Below are 23,441 nucleotides of genomic sequence, written 5' to 3' on the forward strand. Positions count from 1 at the left end.
TCGGTGTCTGAATATAAAAATCAAAGCTTAACGTTCTTCTTTTTCAGTGACGAAGACAACAACTACACGTGGAAACAGTTTTATTTTATATTTCATACAACAAAAAAGAAAGAAAGAAAGAAAAAAAAGTCAGCAGAAACGAATAAACTGACCAAAACTGGATTGTTTTATATTCCCACACCGGAAAAAATCAGCGCAAATGCAGCATTTCAAAACAAAATGGGCAATAAGAGCGTAAACAACATAACCAATAAACAAGAAGGGAAGAGACATTAAAGCCATTTTACAAAAATTTGACATTTTTTGGGTTTTCATAATGCTGAAGGATTTCAAATACAAATTAAAATCGTTTTTAAAAGCCAGTATGTTTGCAAGCCTGTTATTTTCCCATTCATTTCTCTTCGAAAGATTTGCTATTATATAAAACATTTTCATGGAACTTTCTATTTAAAGACGAGAACGATGATTATGTTTTATAGATATGGATTATGTTTTATATATTACCATAGGACAACAAACCACGCTATTTTTTTTAATTATTTTGACCATTTGCAGACTCGTTCTGAACTGAAAGTTCCGGTTCCGGTGTCCCCTTAAAACCCTGGAAATAAAGAAACGTTTATTTTTTTCCCCTTTTCTGATGACTGTTGATTTTATTTTTGTTGTTGTATAAAGTTAAAAATGAAATATATATTTATATATTTTGATCGAGTTATTGGGAAAAAAAGACAGGAATACCCGTTTTGTTTGAATTTTATTTTGAAACACTATCACTGAAATAAAAAAAAACAAAGCATTGTACCTTTTCCGGTTTCAAATAGAAAAACTAAATCCATAAAATGTTTTGAAATTTATTTTGGATAAATAATCAAGAATTTTGCCTACAGGCCAGTCCACGATATTGTCGTAGACGTCAACTTCCGGTTCCGGTGTCAGATTATTAAAAACAATAAATCTGTTTTTGGTGGTTTTTTTTGTTTGTTTCTACTGATATCTTTTTTTCATAATGGTTGTATGAAATATATTTTAAAAATGCTTATATGTAGTTATTGTGGAATAACATTACACTTTACTACCAATTCTATTTTTGTGTTTCAAATCGTATTTTTATTTGATCAATCAATCCTTTTTATCGTCATTGTTTTGATAACACAAGTTGTGCACGTCAACGAGATTTTGTTGTTTTTCAAAACATAACTATTGCTTCTTTTTTTTTGTTTAAAACGATCAATATTGTCGCGTGCTTGTAACGAAGAAGAACGTTATGATTATTTTTCAATATTGTTTCTAAAACTATACTCATGACTGAAAATGTGTGCCATGAAAACTAAAAATAATAATAAAATAAAATAAAAATACAGAAACTAGATAAAGTTGTAATTCAGTGTTTTGTTTTTCCACGTCTAATATTAATTCACGTGAAATTTACGCAAATAAAAAAAATAAATTAGGGCCGTTTTTCGATTTTTATTACATTTGGCGGATTTTAAAACAAACAAAAAAGGGTTGATTTTCATTAAAATCTTGCCATTAAATTGGATTGTGTGCTGTTTTATTTTTTATGGATTTAAATTTTTCCAGATAAACACACACAAAAAAAAGCGTGATTATCTGTGTGATGACAAATTGAACCGGAAGCAGTACTTTAGCGTTTCCTTCATCTTTTTTTTTTTTTATAAAAAAAAAAAAAAAAGCGTCATTAAATAGTTGTCCAACTTTTGTTTCAGGAATGAAAATAGAAAAAACGATCCGAAATTAGTTTTTTGATTTGCATTTAAGAATTTGAAATAAAATGACCGGCAAGAATAGCTATAATCATTTTCTGTTTATTTCGTAAAAAAATATACATATATTGTTCTTGTAGTGATTAATTACATAATTAAATTCTCTGATCACATTTTTTTGGGGGGAAAATTACTGATAAGGTTAACTTCGTCGACATGAGAGTGTCGCGACTGGCCGCTAGATGGCAGCGTTGAGTTAAAAAGAGGAAAAAGAACCACATGACGTCATCTACGCTTCTACTGTGCGGGGAAATCCACACGTTTGCGTTTCGTTTCGAGTAAAACTACGTTTTGTTTTGAAAATGTTTTATTGTGGAATTTAACGTCCATTCAAAAGGCAAGCGGGATGCACAATCACGTGACCGCGCGGTGACGACACTGTCTCTTTAAGAAGCTGACTGGCCTGGCCTGGCCCCGCCCACTCCTGCAGCCTCCACTCTTCTTCTTCCTCTCCTTCTTCTTCATGGCGAGATGTGAAAGCTCACAGCTGCTCCATCGCGGCCCGGCAAGCGTTCGGCAGGGAAAAATGGAATAAAAAACAAAACAAAGAACGCCGCAGAACAATGGAGCGCGGAGCAAAACGGCCGAGTCGGACTTGATCAACATGTCCGCTGCGGCGCTCGCTAACGTCGCGTCCTTGTGACTGGATTCTCCTTCGTGCGTACAAAGGAGCATCAGACGCACCTGAGATTGCTGCCGAATTCTCCGGAAGGACTCGGAGGAGCTTTCTGCGCGCACAAGTCAACATTTGTTCCCTCGGTAAGGCAGAAAAACGGCAGCATTTGTACATTGTGGACCTTTTCCTCCCAGGAGTCGTTTTTTAACGATGCCGGAATCGTTTCCACGATGATCGCGATCCTTTAAGGATGTTTTCTTGCGACATGGAGTGTCCTCCATTGTTGTGAGCATCTTTGACTGGAGCGCACACACGGACATGGTGGAGCCGGTGGGGTTCATCGAGGCGTGGAAGGCTCAGTTCCCGGAGTCGGAGCCCCCCAGGATGGAGCTGAGGTCGGTGGGGGGGATCGAACAGGAGCTGGAGAGATGCAAGGCGTCCATCAGGCGGCTGGAGCAGGAAGTGAACAAGGAGCGTTTCCGTATGATCTACCTGCAGACCCTCCTGGCCAAGGAGAGGAAAAGCTACGACAAGCAGCGTTGGGGCTTCAGGAAGACCCCGCTGAACGAGGGGGTGGACCCGGCCGCCACACAGGGGGCTGAGTCCCAGCAGCCGCACGTGCAGGAGACCGGAGGGGTGGGATGCGCGGTCGGGGGCGGGTACCCCTCCGCCGGGGACCGGAGCCGATACCACGCTCACGTGGACGGAACGGGCAGATCCAAACCGAGACCCCCGCCGGCGAGGAAGTCGGCCTCCCACGGGGACGGGCTGGAGTCGGCCTTCGAGGCGCCCCCTCAGGCCGAGTCGGCTTCCTGCGACAACCTGGACGGCCTCTCGCCCTCCAAGCAGAGAGGGGTCGTCTCCGTGTCGCCCAGAAGGCCCGCCCTTCCGCCCCCGGACAAGGAGCCGCCGTCCGACCCCAAAGACAAGCTGGGTATGGGGCTCGGCGTGGCCGCCCTCAGGTCCAACTTTGAGAGAATCAAGCGGGCCAACTCTCACTCGGTGGGCGACAAAGGTCAGGAGAAGCCGCCGCCCCCTTTCTACTCCAACGTGGAGTTCCACCAAGACCGGGGGCTGGTCCGCGTCAACGAGCGGGAGGTATCGGACAAGATGGGCACGCTGGGGAGTCAGGCCATGCAGATGGAGAGGAAGCGCTCGCTGCACTCCCTGCCGGGTAACCTGGCGACCGTGGCCGGCGAGCTCCGCGCCAGGCCCGTCTATAGGGGGCGCTCCACCGAGAGCACCTGTGGGTATGACGCCGAGTACGAGGACGGCGAGCCCGCACAGAGAACTCGAGCCAATGGCGGGAAACCCCCGCCGCCGCCTTGGCAGCCTTCCGACTTCCAGGCCTACTCCAGCGTCTATGTGGGCGGGGTCATGATGGGCGAGGGCGGCGTCGGCGGGGACGGCCGAGTCCAAATGAGAGACCACGGCGTCGCCGACGACCACCTCCTCACCTGGCCTCGCCGCTCCTACTCGCCGGGGAGCTTCGAGGACGTGGGCGGAGGCGGCGGATACACGCCGGACTGCAGCTCCAACGAGAACCTGACGTCCAGCGAGGAGGACTTCTCGTCGGGACAGTCCAGCCACGTGTCACCCAGCCCGACCGCCGCCTTCCGCCGGCCCTTCCGCGAGAAGAGCCGCTCGCCGTCGCAGAACTCGCAGAACTCGCAGCACTCCTTCGACAGCAGCAGTCCGCCCACGCCGCAGTCGCAGAAGCGCCACCAGCGGCAGCAGGGCGCGCACCTGGTCATGTCCGAGGCCACCATCGTCAGCGTCCGCAAGACGGGTCAAATTTGGCCGCCTGCCGGGCCCCAGCACGGCAGAGCGGCGCATGACAACAGTTACCACGGCGACCACCTGGGTGAGTGACCGTCCGTCCTCCGGTTGGTTCGTTGCGGTTTTTGTGTGGGAAGACAGTCTTTGGAGTGTCACCGTGCGCACGTTCTTACTTTCAGAGTTTAGGGTAATTGTTAAATATGTTGCAGTACCGTTTCACACCACTAGAAGTAACAGTACACACAGACAAGGACAACACAACAAACACACAAACGAGCAACTTCCTGTAAGCAAGCCAAAGTCTTTCTGACACTGAAAATATTCACTTTAATATTTACGTTACAATACATTGGACTACTATAAGTCAGTGTCACTGTAAGTCCTGCTAGGAGTAGTTTGGTCACCTGATTAACATGGGACTAAAACATGATTAAAATGTGATTAAAACATGATTAAGTCGTGATTAAAATGTGATTTAAACATGATTAAGGCGTGATTAAAATGTGATTAAAATGTGATTTAAACATGATTAAGGTGTAATAAAAATGTGATCAAAATGTGACTAAACATGATTAAGGTGTAATAAAAATGTGATCAAAATGTGATTAAATATGATTAAAATGTGACATAAACATGAATAAAACGTGATTAAAATGTGATTTTAAACATGATTAAAACTTGATTAAAATGTGATTAAAACATGATTAAGGTGTAATAAAAATGTGATCAAAATGTGATTAAACATGATTAAAATGTCATATAAACATGAATAAAACGTGATTAAAATGTGATTTTAAACATGATTAAAACGTGATTAAAATGTGATTAAAATTTAATTGAAATGCGATTAAAACATGATTAAAATGTGATAAAAATGTGATTGAAACGTGATTAAAATGTAATTCAAACGTGATTAATAAATATGTCATTAATATTTGATTAAAACGTGATTGAATTGTGATTAAAACAAGATTAATACATATGTCATTAATATGTCATTAATATGTGATTAAAATGTGATTAAAACGTGATTAAATTGTGATTAAAACATGATTAAGGTGTAATTGAAATGTGATTAAAATGTGATTAAACATGATTAATATACATTTCATTAATATGTGATTAAAACTTTAGTAAAATGTGATTGAAATGTGATTAAAATGTAGTTAAAACATGAGTAAAATGTGATTTAAGCATGATTAAAACGTGATTAAAATGTGATAAAAATGTTACTGAAATGCAATTCAAATGTGATTAAAATGTGATAAAAATGTGATCGAAACGTGATTAAAATGTAATTAAAACGTGATAAATATATATGTTATTAATATTTGATTAAAATGTGATTAAAACGTGATTAAAATGTAATTACAACGTGATTAATGTATTAATCATTAATATTTGATTAAAATGTGATTTAAACGAGATTAAATTGTGATTAAAAAATGATTATATATGTCAATAATATGTGATTAAAATGTAATTAAAACGTGATTCAATTGTGATTAAAACATGATTAAGGTGTAATTGAAATGTGATTAAAACATGATTAATATATATGTCATTAATATGTGATTAAAATGTGATTAAAACGTGATTCAATTGTGATTAAAACATGATTAAGGTGTAATTGAAATGTGATTAAAACATGATTAATATATATGTCATTAATATGTGATTAAAATGTGATTAAAACGTGATTCAATTGTGATTAAAACATGATTAAGGTGTAATTGAAATGTGATTAAAATGTGATTAAACATGATTAATATACATTTCATTAATATGTGATTAAAACTTTAGTAAAATGTGATTAAAATGTGATTAAAATTTAGTTAAAACATGATTAAAATGTGATTAAAACGTGATTAAAACGTGATTAAAAATGTGATTTAAACATGATTAAAACGTGATTAAAACGTGATTAAAAATGTGATTTAAACATGATTAAAACGTGATTAAAATGTGATAAAAATGTAATTGAAATGCAATTAAAATGTGATTAAAATGTGATAAAAATGTGATTGAAACGTGACTAAAATGTAATTAAAACGTGATTAATATATATGTCATTAATATTTGATTAAAATGTGATTAAAATATGATTAAAATGTAATTACAACGTGATTAATATATTAATCATTAATATTTGATTAAAATGTGATTTAAACGAGATTAAATTGTGATTAAAAATGATTAATATATGTCAATAATATGTGATTAAAATGTAATTAAAACGTGATTAAATTGTGATTAAAACATGATTAAGGTGTAATTGAAATGTGATTAAAACATGATTAATATATATGTCATTAATATGTGATTAAAACATGATTAATTTTTATGTCATTAAAATGTGATTAAAACGTGATTCAATTGTGATTAAAACATGATTAAGGTGTAATTGAAATGTGATTAAAATGTGATTAAACATGATTAATATACATTTCATTAATATGTGATTAAAACTTTAGTAAAATGTGATTAAAATGTGATTAAAATTTAGTTAAAACATGATTAAAATGTGATTAAAACGTGATTAAAACGTGATTAAAAATGTGATTTAAACATGATTAAAACGTGATTAAAACGTGATTAAAAATGTGATTTAAACATGATTAAAACGTGATTAAAATGTGATAAAAATGTAATTGAAATGCAATTAAAATGTGATTAAAATGTGATAAAAATGTGATTGAAACGTGACTAAAATGTAATTAAAACGTGATTAATATATATGTCATTAATATTTGATTAAAATGTGATTAAAATATGATTAAAATGTAATTACAACGTGATTAATATATTAATCATTAATATTTGATTAATATGTGATTTAAACGAGATTAAATTGTGATTAAAAATGATTAATATATGTCAATAATATGTGATTAAAATGTAATTAAAACGTGATTAAATTGTGATTAAAACATGATTAAGGTGTAATTGAAATGTGATTAAAACATGATTAATATATATGTCATTAATATGTGATTAAAACATGATTAATTTTTATGTCATTAAAATGTGATTAAAACTTGAGTAAAATGTGATTAAAACGTGATTAAAATGTAGTTAAAACATGATTAAAAAGTGATTAAAACGTGATTAAAACATGATTAAAAATGTGATTTAAACCTGATTAAAATGTGATTAAAATGTGATAAAAATGTAATTGAAATGCAATTCAAATGTGATTAAAATGTGATAAAAATGTGATTGAAACAGGATTAAAATGTAATTAAAACGCGACTAATATACAGTATATGTCATTAATATTTGATAAAAACATGATTAAATTGTGATTAAAAAATGATTAATATATGTCCATAATATGTGATTAAAATGTGATTAAAACGTGATTAAATTGTGATTAAAACATGATTAAGGTGTAATTGAAATGTGATTAAAACATGATTAATATATATGTCATTAATATGTGATTAAAACATGATTAATTTATATGTAATTAATATGTGATTAAAATTTGAGTCAAATGTGATTAAAATGTGATTAAAACATGATTAAGGTGTAATTGAAATGTGATTAAAACATGATTAATATATATTTCATTAGTATGTGATTAAAACTTGAGTAAAATGTGACTAAAACGTGATTAAAATGTGACTAAATGATTAAAATTTAAAGTGATTAAAATGTAATTAAAACGTGATTAATATATATGTCATTAATATTTGATTAAAATGTGATTAAAATTTGATTAAATTGTATTTAAAACATGATTAATGTATATATCATTAATTGTGATTACAATGTGATTAAATTGTGCTTAAAACATGATTAAGGTGTAATTGAAATGTGATTAAAATGTGATTAAAACATGATTAATATATATGTCATGAATATGTGATTAAAACATGATTAATATATATGTCATGAATATGTGATTAAAACATGATTAAACATGATTAATATATATGTCATTAATATGTGATTAAAACTTGAGTAAAATGTGATTAAAATTTGATTAAAACGTGCTTAAAATGTAGTTAAAACATGATTAAGATGTGATTAAAACGTGATTAAAATGTGATTTAAACATGATTACAACGTGATTAAAATGTGATTAAAATTTCATTGAAATGCGATTATAACATGATTAAAATGCGATAAAAATGTGATTGAAACATGATTAAAATGTAATTAAAACCTGATTAATATATATGTCATTAATATTTCATTAAAATGTGATTAAAACATGATTAATATATATGTCATTAATATGTGATTAAAACGTGATTAAATGGTGATTTAAGCATGATTAAGGTGTAATTTAAATGTGATTAAAATTAGATTAAAACACGATTAATATTTATGTCATTAATATGTGATTAAAACGTGATTAAAATGTGATTGAAACAGGATTAATATATACGTCATTAATATGTGATTAAAGCGTGATTAAAATGTGATTAAAACAGGATTAATATATACGTCATTAATATGTGATTAAAACGTGATTAAAATGTGATGAAAACATGATTAATACATATGTAATTAATATGTGATTAAAACTTGAGTGAAATGTGATTAAAATGTGATTAAAACGTGATTAAAATGTAATGAAAACATGATTAAAATGTGATTAAAATGTGATTAAAACATGATTAAAATTCGATGAATGTATATGTGATTGAAATGTGATTAAATTGTGACTAAAACATGATTATGGCTTGATTAAAATGTGATCAAAATTTGATTTACACATGATTAAGACATGAATAAGGCGTGTTTAAAATGTGATCAAAATTTGATTAAACATTATTAAAATGTGATTAAATTGTAATTAAAATGTGATTAAAACTTGATTAAAATGTGATTAAAACATGATTAAAACGTGATTAAAACATGATTAAAATATGATTTATATACGTGATTAAAATGTGATTAAATTGTGATTAAAACATGAATAGGGCGTGATTAAAATGTGATCAAAATTTGATTAAACATTATTAAAATGTGATTTAAACATGATTAAAATGTGATTAAAATGTGATTAAATTGTAATTAAAATGTGATTAAAACGTGATTAAAATGTGATTAAAACATGATTAAAACATGATTAAAATATGATTTATATACGTGATTAAAATGTGATTAAATTGTGATTAAAACATGAATAGGGCGTGATTAAAATGTGATCAAAAATGTGATTAAACCATGATTAAAAGGTGTACAAAATGTGATTAAAACATAAATAAAATGTGATTTAAACATGATTAAAATGTAATTAAAATTGGATTCAAATGTGATTAAAATGATTTAAACATGATTACAATGGGGTTAAATGTGAATAAAATGTAATTAAAATGTGATCCAAATGTGATTAAAACATGATTAAAATATGATTAAAACGTGATTAATGTGTGATTAAACGTGATGAAAATGTGATTAAAACGTGATTAATATGTGATTAAAATGTGATTAACACATGATTATATGTGATTAAATTGTGAGTAAAACATAATTAAAATGTGATTAAAACATGATTAAAATGGGTTTAAAAGGTGATTAATATGTGATTAGAGCGTAATAATATGTGATTAAAACATGATTTACATGTGATTAAAACATGATTATATGTGATTAAGTTGTGAGTAAAACATAATTAAAATGTGATTAAAACATGATTAAAATGTGATTAAAAGGTGATTAATATGTGATTAGAGCGTAATAACATGTGATTAAAACATGATTAACAAGTGATTAAAATGTGATTAAAACATGATTAAAATGTGATTAAAAGGTGATTACAACATGATCATAAGGTGATCAAAAGTGAACAGATCATTTAAGTCAGTCCACCTGAGGGTTGAAAACCCTGCTATGGAGTTAGCAACAGGCTAGCATGTGTGTTTATTTATATGTCATGTCACTATATACCAGGCGTTTTTCTCTCTCAAGGAATTGTGAAATAAAATCATGTCTTCAGTGAAGCCCAGAACACTCTACGCATTTCCCCAGTTTTAGTTTAGAGAAAAGGAAAGATTGGCCTGGCCCACTAGCATCCCTCTTTATGTTTGTCAACTTTATAGTCTATACATTTAGAGTGATGTGATAGTCAAACACTTTAGAAGTCTAGAATGAAAGAGTATATAAGAGAATTAACAGAGTGTGTGTACCTTCAGTGCTGAATGATGAGCAGAGGCAGAGTTTGGAGTGTTTTCTTTAGCTTATACGCTGCAGTGGCTCTATCAATGTTGTCCTGGCTAGCAGTCCCTCCGTCGAAATCCTTAGGTGAAGGGTGTCTCTCTTTACTAGCTTCGTCGAAGCATGTTGCTTTTGTAGCTGTTTCAGCAGATTAGAATTGCTGTTTTGGGCAGTAGATGGGACCTTTGGTCCAAGACACAACTTACATTTAACTAAAATGTTCTTTTCTTTGTGCTCGACAAAAGAAAAGTAGTGAGAATATCTCCATGTTAAGAAACTCGGCTTTGGCGCCTCTTGTGAAACAGAAGATTCAGAAGGATGACACCGCAGCTCTCCAATAAAACACACTCAGATCTTCTGTTTCTAGCCGATACTACATAAAAAATAACGTAAAATAACGCTGTAACGCATCATGTAGTAACAGTAACTGAGTTACTGAATATAAAAAATAACGCGTTAGACTATTAGTCACCGCCGAAAATAACGGCGTCCCAACACTGGTAGTCAGTGGTAGTTACTAGCCAGTGATAGTTAGTAGTAGTCAGTGATAGTTAGTTGTTAGTAGTAGTAGTCAGTGATAGTTGTTAATAGTAGTCAGTGATAGTTAGTAGTTAATAATAGTCAGGGATAGCTAGTATTGGATGATAGTAGTCAGTGATAGTTAGTTGTTAGTAGTAGTCAGTGATAGTTAGTAGTGGGTGATAGGGGTGATAATCCCATGTAAGAGATATAGGGCAGGGCACATTTGTGTGTGTGTGTGTGTGTGTGTGTGTGTGTGTGTGTGTGTGTGTGTGTGTGTGTGTGTGTGTGTGTGTGTGTGTGTACACGCAGAGAAGGGAAAGGATGATGAAGATAATCTGAATTAGTTAGTAATTCCCAGACAAAAGAGAGGATTAAAGTTTACACGTTCCCATGGCGACACTAAATTTGCTCCCGCTGAGCAACACACACACACACACACACACACACACACACACACACACACACACACACACACACACACACACACACACACACACTTATAATTTCTGCTGGGTATCAATGACAAGTATGTGTTCATTTCAGTTTGTCCTAGGTGTGTCAGGAAGTAGTCTTTGCCATTAAGTTGAATGTGGCTGTCTTGTCTGTTGTTGTGTCCTACAAAGTGTTAACACTGTAAATATTGTACTTAATCCACAGCAGCTGTTTGATGGCGACGTGCATCTCAGTTGCACTTTTCACTGACGCACTTGCCGTGTAAAGTCGCCATCGCTAACCAGTGGCATGCGTCTGACATATCCGATTAGCATTGAGCTAGCACATTTTGATATATGCCTGTTTACCCGCCAAGTGTTTGGAATGTGTCAACATATTGTACCGTTTGATGTGACGTGAATCGGTACTGTGGAAAGTTCTCTTGGTACAGATCTTGAGTAAGGAGTGGGACAGGAGGACACAAACATTAGCAACATTAGCATAGCTATGTTAGCCACGTGCTAACATCACAAATCAAACAACATATTTGCCTAAGAAAAACAAAAACTATTCCGCCTATAAAGTGCTCGAAAAAAACCTCCATCAAGGTTTTATATGCACGCTGTAAGTATATATGTAGTATCTAGTAACATTCATAACAACATGTCATATTTACATATTTTCATCATTTTAAGTGTATTAATTTCACAACGTTCACTTTCCCTTCAACAACAACGAGACTACTAATCGTGTCAGACATGATGAGAGACAACAAAGACTACTTTTTGGACAAATGACGATCCAGAAACTTCTATTTTTGAGCCTGAATGTAAGGAGGATGATCTATAAGTTTTAGAAACCAAACAGAAGCAGCTTTAGTCAAACACTAAGCATCATGTAGCAGTATTGCTAAGTGATAAACAAGATATACAAACATAATACAACAAATCACTTACTGTACAATGTCTGCTCTCCCCTTTACATTAATAATTCATCATCATCCTCACAAAGGGGTAAAAAAAAGTGTTTTTTTCCGTGTCTTTCTGGCCATCTCCGGGTCTAAGTTGGATGTCAAAGTTGACCAACTTGTAGGTTTATGTCCACAACCTTCTACTATCCAGGTGAGAGGCATGATTTATCATCGAGAATTAACTCTCACTAACTCAGAGGCCATGCAGCAGCTCAATATGTCAATATAGCACTCTGTGATCACGCCGCCGCTAAAAGTAGTTCCTCGGCTTTAGCGCGTATAATAACAACATGGCTAATACTTGTTAATATTCAGGTCACAACATGTAAATGGAGTATTTGTGGATGTGTTTAGAGGACTTTATGGGTGCAATAGTGTACTCAGGTTAGCTGCATTGTTAGCCACCTCTTACTTGCCATATTTTATGATTTAGAAAGAATTAAAAAAAGAAAAACATGTTCTTGTCTTACATAATGATTGTGAATGAGAGGCAACATCCCCCCTAAAAACTGCAGTTTCCCAACTTCTTCTCTCATCCCTCCTTAATCACTCTCTCCTTCCTCTTTCCCCATCATTCCTCCCTCCTTTCACCCCCTTCCTCCCTCCTTTCCTCCCCCTCCCTTCCTTCTTTCCTCCTTCTTACATTTTTCATCCCTCCTTTCCTCCCCCTCCCTCCCTCCTTTCCTTCCTCCTCCCTCCCTCCTTTCCTCACCCCCCTTTTCCCCTCCTTTCTTTCTGCCTCCTTTCCTCCCTTCTTACCTCCGCCCTCCTTTCCCCTGTCCTTCCTCCCCCTTCGTCCCTTTTTTCCTCCCTCTTCCCTTTCTCCCTCTTTTCCTACCCCCTCTTTTCCTCCTCCTCCCTCCCTTCTTTCCTCTCCCTTTCCCCCTTCTTTCCTCCCCCTCTCTCCCTCATTTTTTCCTCCCTCCTTTCCTCCGCCTCACCCCCTTCCTTCCTCCCCCTATCTCCCTCATTTCCTCCCCCTCCCTCCCTTCTTTCTTCCTTCCTAAATTCCCCCCCTCCTTTCCTCCCCCTTGCCCCTCATTTCCTCTCCCTCCCTAATTTCTTTCCTCCTTCCTACATTTTTTCCTCCCTCCTTTCTTCCCCCTTACCCCCTTCCTTCTTCCCTCCTTTCCTCCCCCTCCCTCCCTCCTTTCTTCCTTCCTTTCCCTTACCTCCTTCCTCCCTCCCTCCTTTCCTCCCCCTCCCTCCCTCCTTTCCTTTTTCCTACCTTCTTTCCTCCCTCCTTTCCTCCTTCCTCCCCCTTACCCCCTTCCTTCCTCCCTCCCTCCTTTCCTCCCCCTCCCTCCTTTCCTCCTTCCTCCCCCTTACCCCTTTCCTTCCTCCCTCCTTTTCTCCCCCTCCCTCCTTTCCTCCTTCCTCCCCTTTACCCCCTTCCTCCCTCCCTCTTTTCCTCCTTCCTATCTCCTTTCCTCCCTCTCCCCATTCCTCCTTCCTTTCCTCCTTCCCACCCTCTTTCCTACCCCTTCCTCCCTCCCTCCTTTCCTCCCCTCCCTCCCTCCTTTCCTCCTTCCTACCTTCTTTCCTCCCTCATTTCCTCCTTCCTCCCCCTTACCCCCTTCCTTTCTCCCTCCTTTCCCGCCTCCTTTCCTCCTTCCTCCCCCTTACCCCTTTCCTCCTCCCTCCTTTCCTCCCTCCTTTCTTCCTCCCTCCCCCTTACTCCCTTCCTTCCTACCTCCTCTCCCACCTCTTTTCCTCCTTCCTCCCCCTTACCCCCTTTCCTCCTCCCTCCTTTCCTCCTTCCTACCTCCTTTCCTCCCCCCATTCCTCCCTCATTTCCTCCTTCCTACCCCTTAACCCCTTCCTTTCTCCTTCCTTTCCTCCTTCCTCCCCCTTACCCCCTTCCTCCTCCCTCCTTTCCTCCTTCCTACCTCCTTTCCTCCCTCCTTTCTTCCTCCCTCCCCCTTACTCCCTTCCTTCCTACCTCCTCTCCCACCTCCTTTCCTCCTTCCTCCCCCTTACCCCCTTCCTCCTCCCTCCTTTCCTCCTTCCTACCTCCTTTCCTCCCTCTCCCCATTCCTCCTTCCTTTCCTCCTTCCCACCCTCTTTCCTACCCCTTCCCCCTCCCTCCTTTCCTCCCCTCCCTCCCTCCTTTCCTCCTTCCTACCTTCTTTCCTCCCTCATTTCCTCCTTCCTCCCCCTTACCCCCTTCCTTTCTCCCTCCTTTCCCGCCTCCTTTCCTCCTTCCTCCCCCTTACCCCTTTCCTCCTCCCTCCTTTCCTCCTTCCTACCTCCTTTCCTCCCTCCTTTCTTCCTCCCTCCCCCTTACTCCCTTCCTTCCTACCTCCTCTCCCACCTCTTTTCCTCCTTCCTCCCCCTTACCCCCTTCCTCCTCCCTCCTTTCCTCCTTCCTACCTCCTTTTCTCCCCCCCCATTCCTCCCTCATTTCCTCCTTCCTCCCCCTTAACCCCTTCCTTTCTCCCTCCTTTCCTCCTTCCTCCCCCTTACCCCCTTCCTCCTCCCTCCTTTCCTCCTTCCTACCTTCTTTCCTCGCTCCTTTCTTCCTCCCTCCCCCTTACTCCCTTCCTTCCTACCTCCTCTCCCACCTCCTTTCCTCCTTCCCCCCCCTTACCCCCTTCCTCCTCCCTCCTTTCCTCCTTCCTACCTCCTTTCCTCCCTCTCCCCATTCCTCCTTCCTTTCCTCCTTCCCACCCTCTTTCCTACCCCTTCCTCCCTCCCTCCTTTCCTCCCCTCCCTCCCTCCTTTCCTCCTTCCTACCTTCTTTCCTCCCTCATTTCCTCCTTCCTCCCCCTTACCCCCTTCCTTTCTCCCTCCTTTCCCGCCTCCTTTCCTCCTTCCTCCCCCTTACCCCTTTCCTCCTCCCTCCTTTCCTCCTTCCTACCTCCTTTCCTCCCTCCTTTCTTCCTCCCTCCCTCTTACTCCCTTCCTTCCTACCTCCTCTCCCACCTCTTTTCCTCCTCCCTCTCTCCTTTCTTCCCTCCTTCCTACCTTTTTTCCTCCCTCCTTTCCTCCTTCCTCCCCCTTACCCCCTTCCTTCCTCCCTCCCTCCTTTCCTCCCCCTCCCTCCTTTCCTCCTTCCTCCCCCTTACCCCTTTCCTTCCTCCCTCCTTTTCTCCCCCTCCCTCCTTTCCTCCTTCCTCCCCTTTACCCCCTTCCTCCCTCCCTCTTTTCCTCCTTCCTACCTCCTTTCCTCCCTCTCCCCATTCCTCCTTCCTTTCCTCCTTCCCACCCTCTTTCCTACCCCTTCCTCCCTCCCTCCTTTCCTCCCCTCCCTCCCTCCTTTCCTCCTTCCTACCTTCTTTCCTCCCTCATTTCCTCCTTCCTCCCTCTTACCCCCTTCCTTTCTCCCTCCTTTCCCGCCTCCTTTCCTCCTTCCTACCTCCTTTCCTCCCTCCTTTCTTCCTCCCTCCCCCTTACTCCCTTCCTTCCTACCTCCTCTCCCTCCTCTTTTCCTCCTTCCTCCCCCTTACCCCCTTTCCTCCTCCCTCCTTTCCTCCCCCTCCCTCCTTTCCTCGTTCCTACCTTCTTTCCTCCCTCATGTCCTCCTTCCTCCCCCTTACCCCCTTCCTTTCTCCCTCCTTTCCCGCCTCCTTTCCTCCTTCCTCCCCCTTACCCCTTTCCTCCTCCCTCCTTTCCTCCTTCCTACCTCCTTTCCTCCCTCCTTTCTTCCTCCCTCCCCCTTACTCCCTTCCTTCCTACCTCCTCTCCCACCTCTTTTCCTCCTTCCTCCCCCTTACCCCCTTTCCTCCTCCCTCCTTTCCTCCTTCCTACCTCCTTTCCTCCCCCCCATTCCTCCCTCATTTCCTCCTTCCTCCCCCTTAACCCCTTCCTTTCTCCTTCCTTTCCTCCTTACTCCCCCTTACCCCCTTCCTCCTGCCTCCTTTCCTCCTTCCTACCTCCTTTCCTCCCTCCTTTCTTCCTCCCTCCCCCTTACTCCCTTCCTTCCTACCTCCTCTCCCACCTCCTTTCCTCCTTCCTCCCCCTTACCCCCTTCCTCCTCCCTCCTTTCCTCCTTCCTACCTCGTTTCCTCCCCCTCCCCCATTCCTCCCTCATTTCCTCCTTCCTCCCCCTTACCCCCTCCCTCCCTCCCTCCTTTCCTCCTTCCTACCTATTTTCCTCCCCCTCCCCCATTCCTCCTTCCTTTCCTCCTTCCCACCCTCTTTCCTACCATCTTTCCTCCCCCTCCCCCCTTTCCTCCGGCTCCCCCTCCCCCTTCCTTCTTCCCCCCCTCTCTCCCTCCCTCTTTTCCTCCCCCTTTTCCCCTCCCTTCGTCACTCCTTCCTTTCCTCCCTCACCCTTCCTCTCTCTTTCATTCTTCCTTTCCTTCCCCTCTCTCCCTCCATTCCTCCTGCCTACATTTTTCCTCCCTCCTTTCCTCCCCCCTCCTCACCCTTACTTCCTCCTCCCTCTCTCCTTTCTTCCCTCCTTCCTACCTTTTTTCCTCCCTCCTTTCCTCCCCCTCCCTCCCTCCTACCTCCCTCCCCTCCCTCCCAGTCCCACCTGTCCTATATTTGTACATATTTGATGACTACAGTAGTATTTAGTGTAAATGTAACTATTTGGAAATGTGCAGCACTTTGGTCAACTAGGCTTGCTTTGTCTTTATGAATGAATGAATGAATGAATGAAGATGATCCTGGGAGCACTTTAAAAAAGCTGGGTGTGTTTAGTGGAGAAAGTGAAGAGGAAGGCGACTGGAAGTACTTTCATCTGCGATGGTTCATGAAGGCACTTCTTAAAACTTTCTATCCGCCTGTCTTTGCCTCCATTGTTGCCCTGCTTTTTGTCTGACAGGCGGCATAAGCCAAGCCCACTTTGATGACATACCTGGCAGCACAATGGAGGGAATACTTCTTCCCGCAGATAAAACGCAGTAAAAGAGTCATTGTTGCCTTGGAGACTTTGCTCATCTAGAAAAGAAATAAAAATACATTTGATGACAAACCTCTCCTGCTGTTGGAGAAATGAAAAGAACATCTCCTAAGAAAACACATTTTGGCTGTGACCGTCAGTTAGGACTTGACTGTTGGGCAGCCAGGAAACTGCTGGGAAGGGCAAATTCCAAGCTGCATTGAACGCATCACAAACAACAACAAAGAAGAAGAACTTCTTGGCATTTTTGTTGATTTTGAAACATTTCTTTTGTTTGCAAATGGAAAAGGTGTGTTCAGGGTACGACAGGTGTGTTCAGGGTACGACAGGTGTGTTCTGGGTACGACAGGTGTGTTCAGGGTAAGACAGGTGTGTTCTGGGTACGACAGGTGTGTTCTAGGTATGACAGGTGTGTTCAGGGTATGAAAGGTGTGTTCAGGGTATGACAGGTGTGTACAACAGGTGTGTTCAGGGTACGACAGGTGTGTTCTGGGTACAACAGGTGTGTTCAGGGTAAGACAGATGTGTTCAGGGTATGACAGGTGTGTTCAGGGTATGACAGGTGTGTTCAGGGTACGACAGGTGTGTTCAGGGTATGGCAGGTGTGTTCAGGGTACAACAGGTGTGTTCAGGGAAAGACAGGTGTGTTCAGGGTAAGACAGGTGTGTTCATGGCACGACAGGTGTGTTCAGGGTATGACAGGTGTGTTCCGGGTATGACAGGTGTATTCAGGGTACGACAGGTGGGTTCTGGGTATGACATGTGTGTTCAGGGTAAGACGTGTGTTCAGTGTATGACAGGTGTGTTCTGGGTATGACATGTGTGTTCTGGGTACAACAGGTGTGTTCAGGGTAAGACAGATGTGTTCAGGGTATGACAGGTGTGTTCAGGGTATGACAGGTGTGTTCAGGGTACGACAGGTGTGTTCAGGGTATGACAGGTGTGTTCAGGGTACAACAGGTGTGTTCAGGGTAAGACAGGTGTGTTCAGGGTAAGACAGGTGTGTTCAGGGTACGACAGGTGTGTTCAGTGTATGACAGGTGTGTTCTGGGTATGACAGGTGTGTTCTGGGTATGACAGGTGTGTTCTGGGTATGACAGGTGTGTTCAGGGTACGACAGGTGTGTTCAGGGTACGACAGGTGTGTTCAGGGTAAGACAGGTGTGTTCTGGGTATGACAGGTGTGTTCAGGGTACGACAGGTGTGTTCAGGGTAAGACAGGTGTGTTCATGGCACGACAGGTGTGTTCAGGGTATGACAGGTGTGTTCCGGGTATGACAGGTGTGTTCAGGGCACGACAGGTGTGTTCAGGGTATGGCATGTGTGTTCAGGGTAAGACAGGTGTGTTCTGGGTATCACAGGTGTGTTCAGGGTACGACAGGTGTGTTCAGGGTACGACAGGTGTGTTCTGGGTATCACAGGTGTGTTCTGGGTATGACAGGTGTGTTCAGGGTAAGACAGGTGTGTTCTGGGTATCACAGGTGTGTGCTGGGTATGACAGGTGTGTTCAGAGTATGACAGGTGTGGTCAGGGTACGACAGGTGTCTTCATGGTATGACATATATGTACAGTATATATACACACACACACATACACGGATACGTGTGTGTATATATATATATATATATATATATATATATATATATATATATATATATATAGACTGTACATGTTGTTTCCCCTGCAAAGAAGGAATCCAGCGAGTCCTGAAACTATTTTGGATTTTCCGCGGAGGAGCAAGAAAAACAAGCCTGTTGTGTGTGAGCGAGTCACATGTGCACACCTGAGAGGGGGGGGGGGGGTTGTGTTGACGTTGAAACAACATTAATAAAACATCAGAACAAACACAACTGAAGTACTTTGATGGACGCTTGTGACCAGGTGGTTTGTGGAGGGAAGCTCTACTAACCTGCCGGCTTCAAGTCCAAATAAACGCTGACTCAGCCAAGTTACCTTCGGGCGCTTTCACGTCCATCAGTGACAAACGTAAAATGTCTTTAACGTACCTTTATGTTGGTCGTCACGGCAACGCCCTCCGTGCAGCCGCTTTTGTTTTCATTAATTTTCCATTTGATCTTATTAATGGATGAATTATTTTTTACGTGGGAATTACAATTAAGAAGCAGATAAATACAATAGGAATTCATTAATTAACATTTCAAATCTAATATATATATACATTTATATAATACATACATATATATATATATATATATATATATATATATATATATATATATATATATATATATATATATATATATATATATATATATATATATATGCTACAGCGTTGCCTTTTCTTGCCTCTTTGCAAATATGGCAAAAAACATTTTTCTTTTAGACGTTATTTTTACATTCCAGGCTCTTACGTAACGTTTTTAATAAGTAACGTAGTCATTCATAATTCATATCTGATGGCCTGCGTCCGTTACTGGGATTTTTCTGCAGTTGGCATTGCCAGTTTGTGGTGTGAATCTGCAAGTCTGTGATGTGAATCTGCGCATTTTTGTTGTGAATCAGCAAGTTTGTGTTGTGAATCAGCAAGTTTGTGATGTGAATCTGCAAGTTTGTGATGTGAATATGCACGTTTGTGTAGTGAATTAGCAAGTTTGTGTAGTGAATTAGCAAGTTTGTGTAGTGAATTAGCAAGTTTGTGTAGTGAAACAGCAAGTTTGTGTTGTGAACCTGCAAGTTTGTAATGTAAATCTGCAAGTTTGTGATGTGAATCTGCACGTTTGTGTAGTGAATCAGCAAGTTTGTAATGTAAAACTGCAAGTTTGTAGTGTGAATCTGCTAGTTTGTGATATGAATATGCACGTTTGTGATGTGAATCTGCACGTTTGTGTAGTGAATCAGCAAGTTTGCAATGTCAATCTGCAAGTTTGTGTTGTGAATCAGCAAGTTTGTGTTGTTAATCAGCAAGTTTGTAATGTAAATCAGCAAGTTTGTGTTGTGAATCAGCAAGTTTGTGTTGTGAATCTGCATGTTTGTGTAGTGAATCAGCAAGTTTGTGTTGTGAATCTGCAAGTTAGTAATGTAAATCTGCACGTTTGTGTAGTGAATCAGCAAATTTGCGATGTAAATCTGCACGTTTGTGTTGTGAATTAGCAAGTTTGTGTTGTTAATCAGCAAGTTTGTAATGTAAATCAGCAAGTTTGTGTTGTGAATCAGCAAGTTTGTGTTGTTAATCAGCAAGTTTGTGTTGTTAATCAGCAAGTTTGTAATGTAAATCAGCAAGTTTGTGTTGTGAATCAGCAAGTTTGTGTTGTTAATCAGCAAGTTTGTAATGTAAATCAGCAAGTTTATGTTGTGAATCAGCAAGTTTGTGTTCTGAGTCTGCAAGTTTGGGATGTAAATCTGCAAGTTTGTGTTGTGAATCAGAAAGTTTGTGTTGTGAATTAGCAAGTTTGTAATGTAAAACTGCACATTTTTGTTGTGAATCTGCAAGTTTGTGTAGTGAATCAGCAAGTTTGTGTTGTGAATTAGCAAGTTTGTAATGTAAATCTGCACATTTTTGTTGTGAATCTGCAAGTTTGTGTAGTGAATCAGCAAGTTTGTGTTGTGAATTAGCAAGTTTGTAATGTAAATCTGCACATTTTTGTTGTAAATCTGCAAGTTTGTGTAGTGAATCAGCAAATTTGTGTTGTGAATCTGCAAGTTTGTAATGTAAATCTGCACATTTTTGTTGTAAATCTGCAAGTTTGTGTAGGGAATCAGCAAATTTGTGTTGTGAATCTGCAAGTTTGTAATGTAAATCTGCACGTTTTTGTTGTGAATCAGCAAGCTTGTGATGTAAATCTGCAAGTTTGTGTTGTTAATCAGCAAGTTTGTGTTGTGAATCTGCAAGTTCGGGATGTAAATCTGCAAGTTTGTGTTGTTAATCCGCAAGTTTGTTATGTCAATCTGCAAGTTTGTGTTGTGAATCAGCAAGTTTGTGTTGTGAATCAGCAAGTTTGTGTTGTGAATCTGCATGTTTGTGTAGTGAATCAGCAAGTTTGTGTTGTGAATCTGCAAGTTAGTAATGTAAATCTGCACGTTTGTGTAGTGAATCAGCAAATTTGCGATGTAAATCTGCAAGTTTGTGATGTGAATATGCTAGTTTGTGATGTGAATATGCAAGTTTGTAATGTAAATCTGCACGTTTGTGTAGTGAATCAGCAAATTTGTGTTGTCAATCTGCACGTTTGTGTAGTGAATCAGCAAATTTGTGTTGTCAATCTGCAAGTTTGCAATGTCAATCTGCAAGTTTGTGTTGTGAATCAGCAAGTTTGTGTTGTTAATCAGCAAGTTTGTAATGTAAATCAGCAAGTTTGTGTTGTGAATCAGCAAGTTTGTGTTGTGAATCAGCAAGTTTGTAATGTAAATCAGCAAGTTTGTGTTGTTAATCAGCAAGTTTGTGTTGTGAATCTGCAAGTTTGGGATGTAAATCTGCAAGTTTGCGTTGTGAATCAGCAAGTTTGGGATTTAAATCTGCAATTTTGTGTTGTAAATCAGCAAGTTTGTGTTGTTAATCTTCAAGTTTGTGTTCTGAATCTGCAAGTTCGGGATGTAAATCTGCAAGTTTGTGTTGTTAATCCGCAAGTTTGTTATGTCAATCTGCAAGTTTGTGTTGTGAATCAGCAAGTTTGTGTTGTTAATCTTCAAGTTTGTGTTCTGAATCTGCAAGTTCGGGATGTAAATCAGCAAGTTTGTGTTGTTAATCAGCAAGTTTGTGTTGTGAATCTGCAAGTTTGGGATGTAAATCTGCAAGTTTGCGTTGTGAATCAGCAAGTTTGGGATTTAAATCTGCAATTTTGTGTTGTAAATCAGCAAGTTTGTGTTGTTAATCTTCAAGTTTGTGTTCTGAATCTGCAAGTTCGGGATGTAAATCTGCAAGTTTGTGTTGTTAATCCGCAAGTTTGTTATGTCAATCTGCAAGTTTGTGTTGTAAATCAGCAAGTTTGTGTTGTTAATCTTCAAGTTTGTGTTCTGAATCTGCAAGTTCGGGATGTAAATCTGCAAGTTTGTGTTGTTAATCCGCAAGTTTGTTATGTCAATCTGCAAGTTTGTGTTGTGAATCAGCAAGTTTGGGATGTAAATCTGCAATTTTGTGTTGTGAAACAGCAAGTTTGTGTTGTGAATCAGCAAGTTTGTGTTGTGAATCAGCAAGTTTGTGTTGTGAATCAGCAAGTTTGTGATGTAAATCAGCAAGTTTGTAATGTAAATCTGCAAGTTTGTGTTGTGAATCAGCAAGTTTGTGTTCTGAACCTGCAAGTTTGGGATGTAAATCAGCAAGTTTGCGATGTAAATCTGCAAGTTTGTGTTGTGAATCGGCTCGGTGTGAGCGTGTTCCAGGTGCGAGTGGTCTCAGACTGCATGCTTGTGTGGGTTCCAGTCATGCAGCAGCTAAGAATAATCCTACTAAAACATTTACGGCTGCGTCAGCATATTTTCGATTCTTTTCCTCGCGGAATGGAAGCGAGAGTACGTCCGAGGCTGTTGGAATATTTAGCTGCATGGATTTAAATCCACCTCGCAAACATTTTCTCCCTCCACTCACAAAAAAAAAAAAAAAATCCATAATTTGAACCATAAAACAAGGAAATTTTTTGTCAGCAAATAGAAGAAGGAATACATGTGCAAGTACTAGTACTAGGTACTCGGAAGGTACTATACTGCCTTTGAAAAATACCGGCTCTTTTTTTTTCTTCATGGACATTGCTGGTAATATGAGCTGGTGTGAGTCAACACACACACACACACGGAGCACTTACAAGCAGAAACAGAGTGGAGACAGAAGAGGGGAAAATTGACGTATTTTGGCTTCAAACTATCGATAAAGTTGAGGCTATAAACACTAAAGCTCTGCAAACGCTGCTTTGAAACAAAGCTAGCCAGCGGCTAACGTCCCTCCACAGTGTTTTAGCTACTTCTAAATGCCTCCATGTCGACAAATAAAGTGTGTTTCTTACAAGTAGCTGAAAATGCTTCCCTACACTCCCTATAACAGCAAGCTTGTGCTCCTCAATGTAAACAAACAGGTGGATCGATACAAATATCCACTGTAACGATACCAAGTACAAGTACATTGATATTTTTATCATCGCATAATCTTTTGTCATTTTGATTGTTTTATAAAGTGGTGCAATACGTCTCCGAACTTTAATTATGACCACCACTTGGTATCAGATCCACATCCAAATGTGTGGTATCGGCCAAAACCTATGAAAAGTATTAAAAACTCCAAAAGAATACGTGATTATTACATTTGAACAGAAGTGTAGATAAAACATGTTAAAACAGGAAGTGAGCAGATTTTAACAGGAAATGAACA

The 23,441-nt window shown here is 39.5% G+C and overlaps 1 protein-coding gene across 2 annotated transcripts in view; it reads left to right on the forward strand.

Moving 5' to 3' along the window:
• The first annotated feature begins 2,156 nt into the window (after positions 1-2,156).
• Positions 2,157-23,441, forward strand: part of LOC133610303 (breakpoint cluster region protein-like) — a 115,200-nt gene continuing 93,915 nt past the window's right edge. For both annotated transcript variants that reach the window (XM_061966468.1, XM_061966469.1), the window contains exon 1: positions 2,157-4,264. In XM_061966468.1, the coding sequence (XP_061822452.1) occupies positions 2,719-4,264 (1,546 nt within the window). In that variant the 5' untranslated portion in view covers positions 2,157-2,718. The remainder of the gene's footprint in view (positions 4,265-23,441) is intronic.

This window comes from Nerophis lumbriciformis, linkage group LG11 (genome assembly GCF_033978685.3).
Source record: "Nerophis lumbriciformis linkage group LG11, RoL_Nlum_v2.1, whole genome shotgun sequence".
In the NCBI taxonomy this organism is placed as follows: Eukaryota; Metazoa; Chordata; class Actinopteri; order Syngnathiformes; family Syngnathidae; genus Nerophis; species Nerophis lumbriciformis.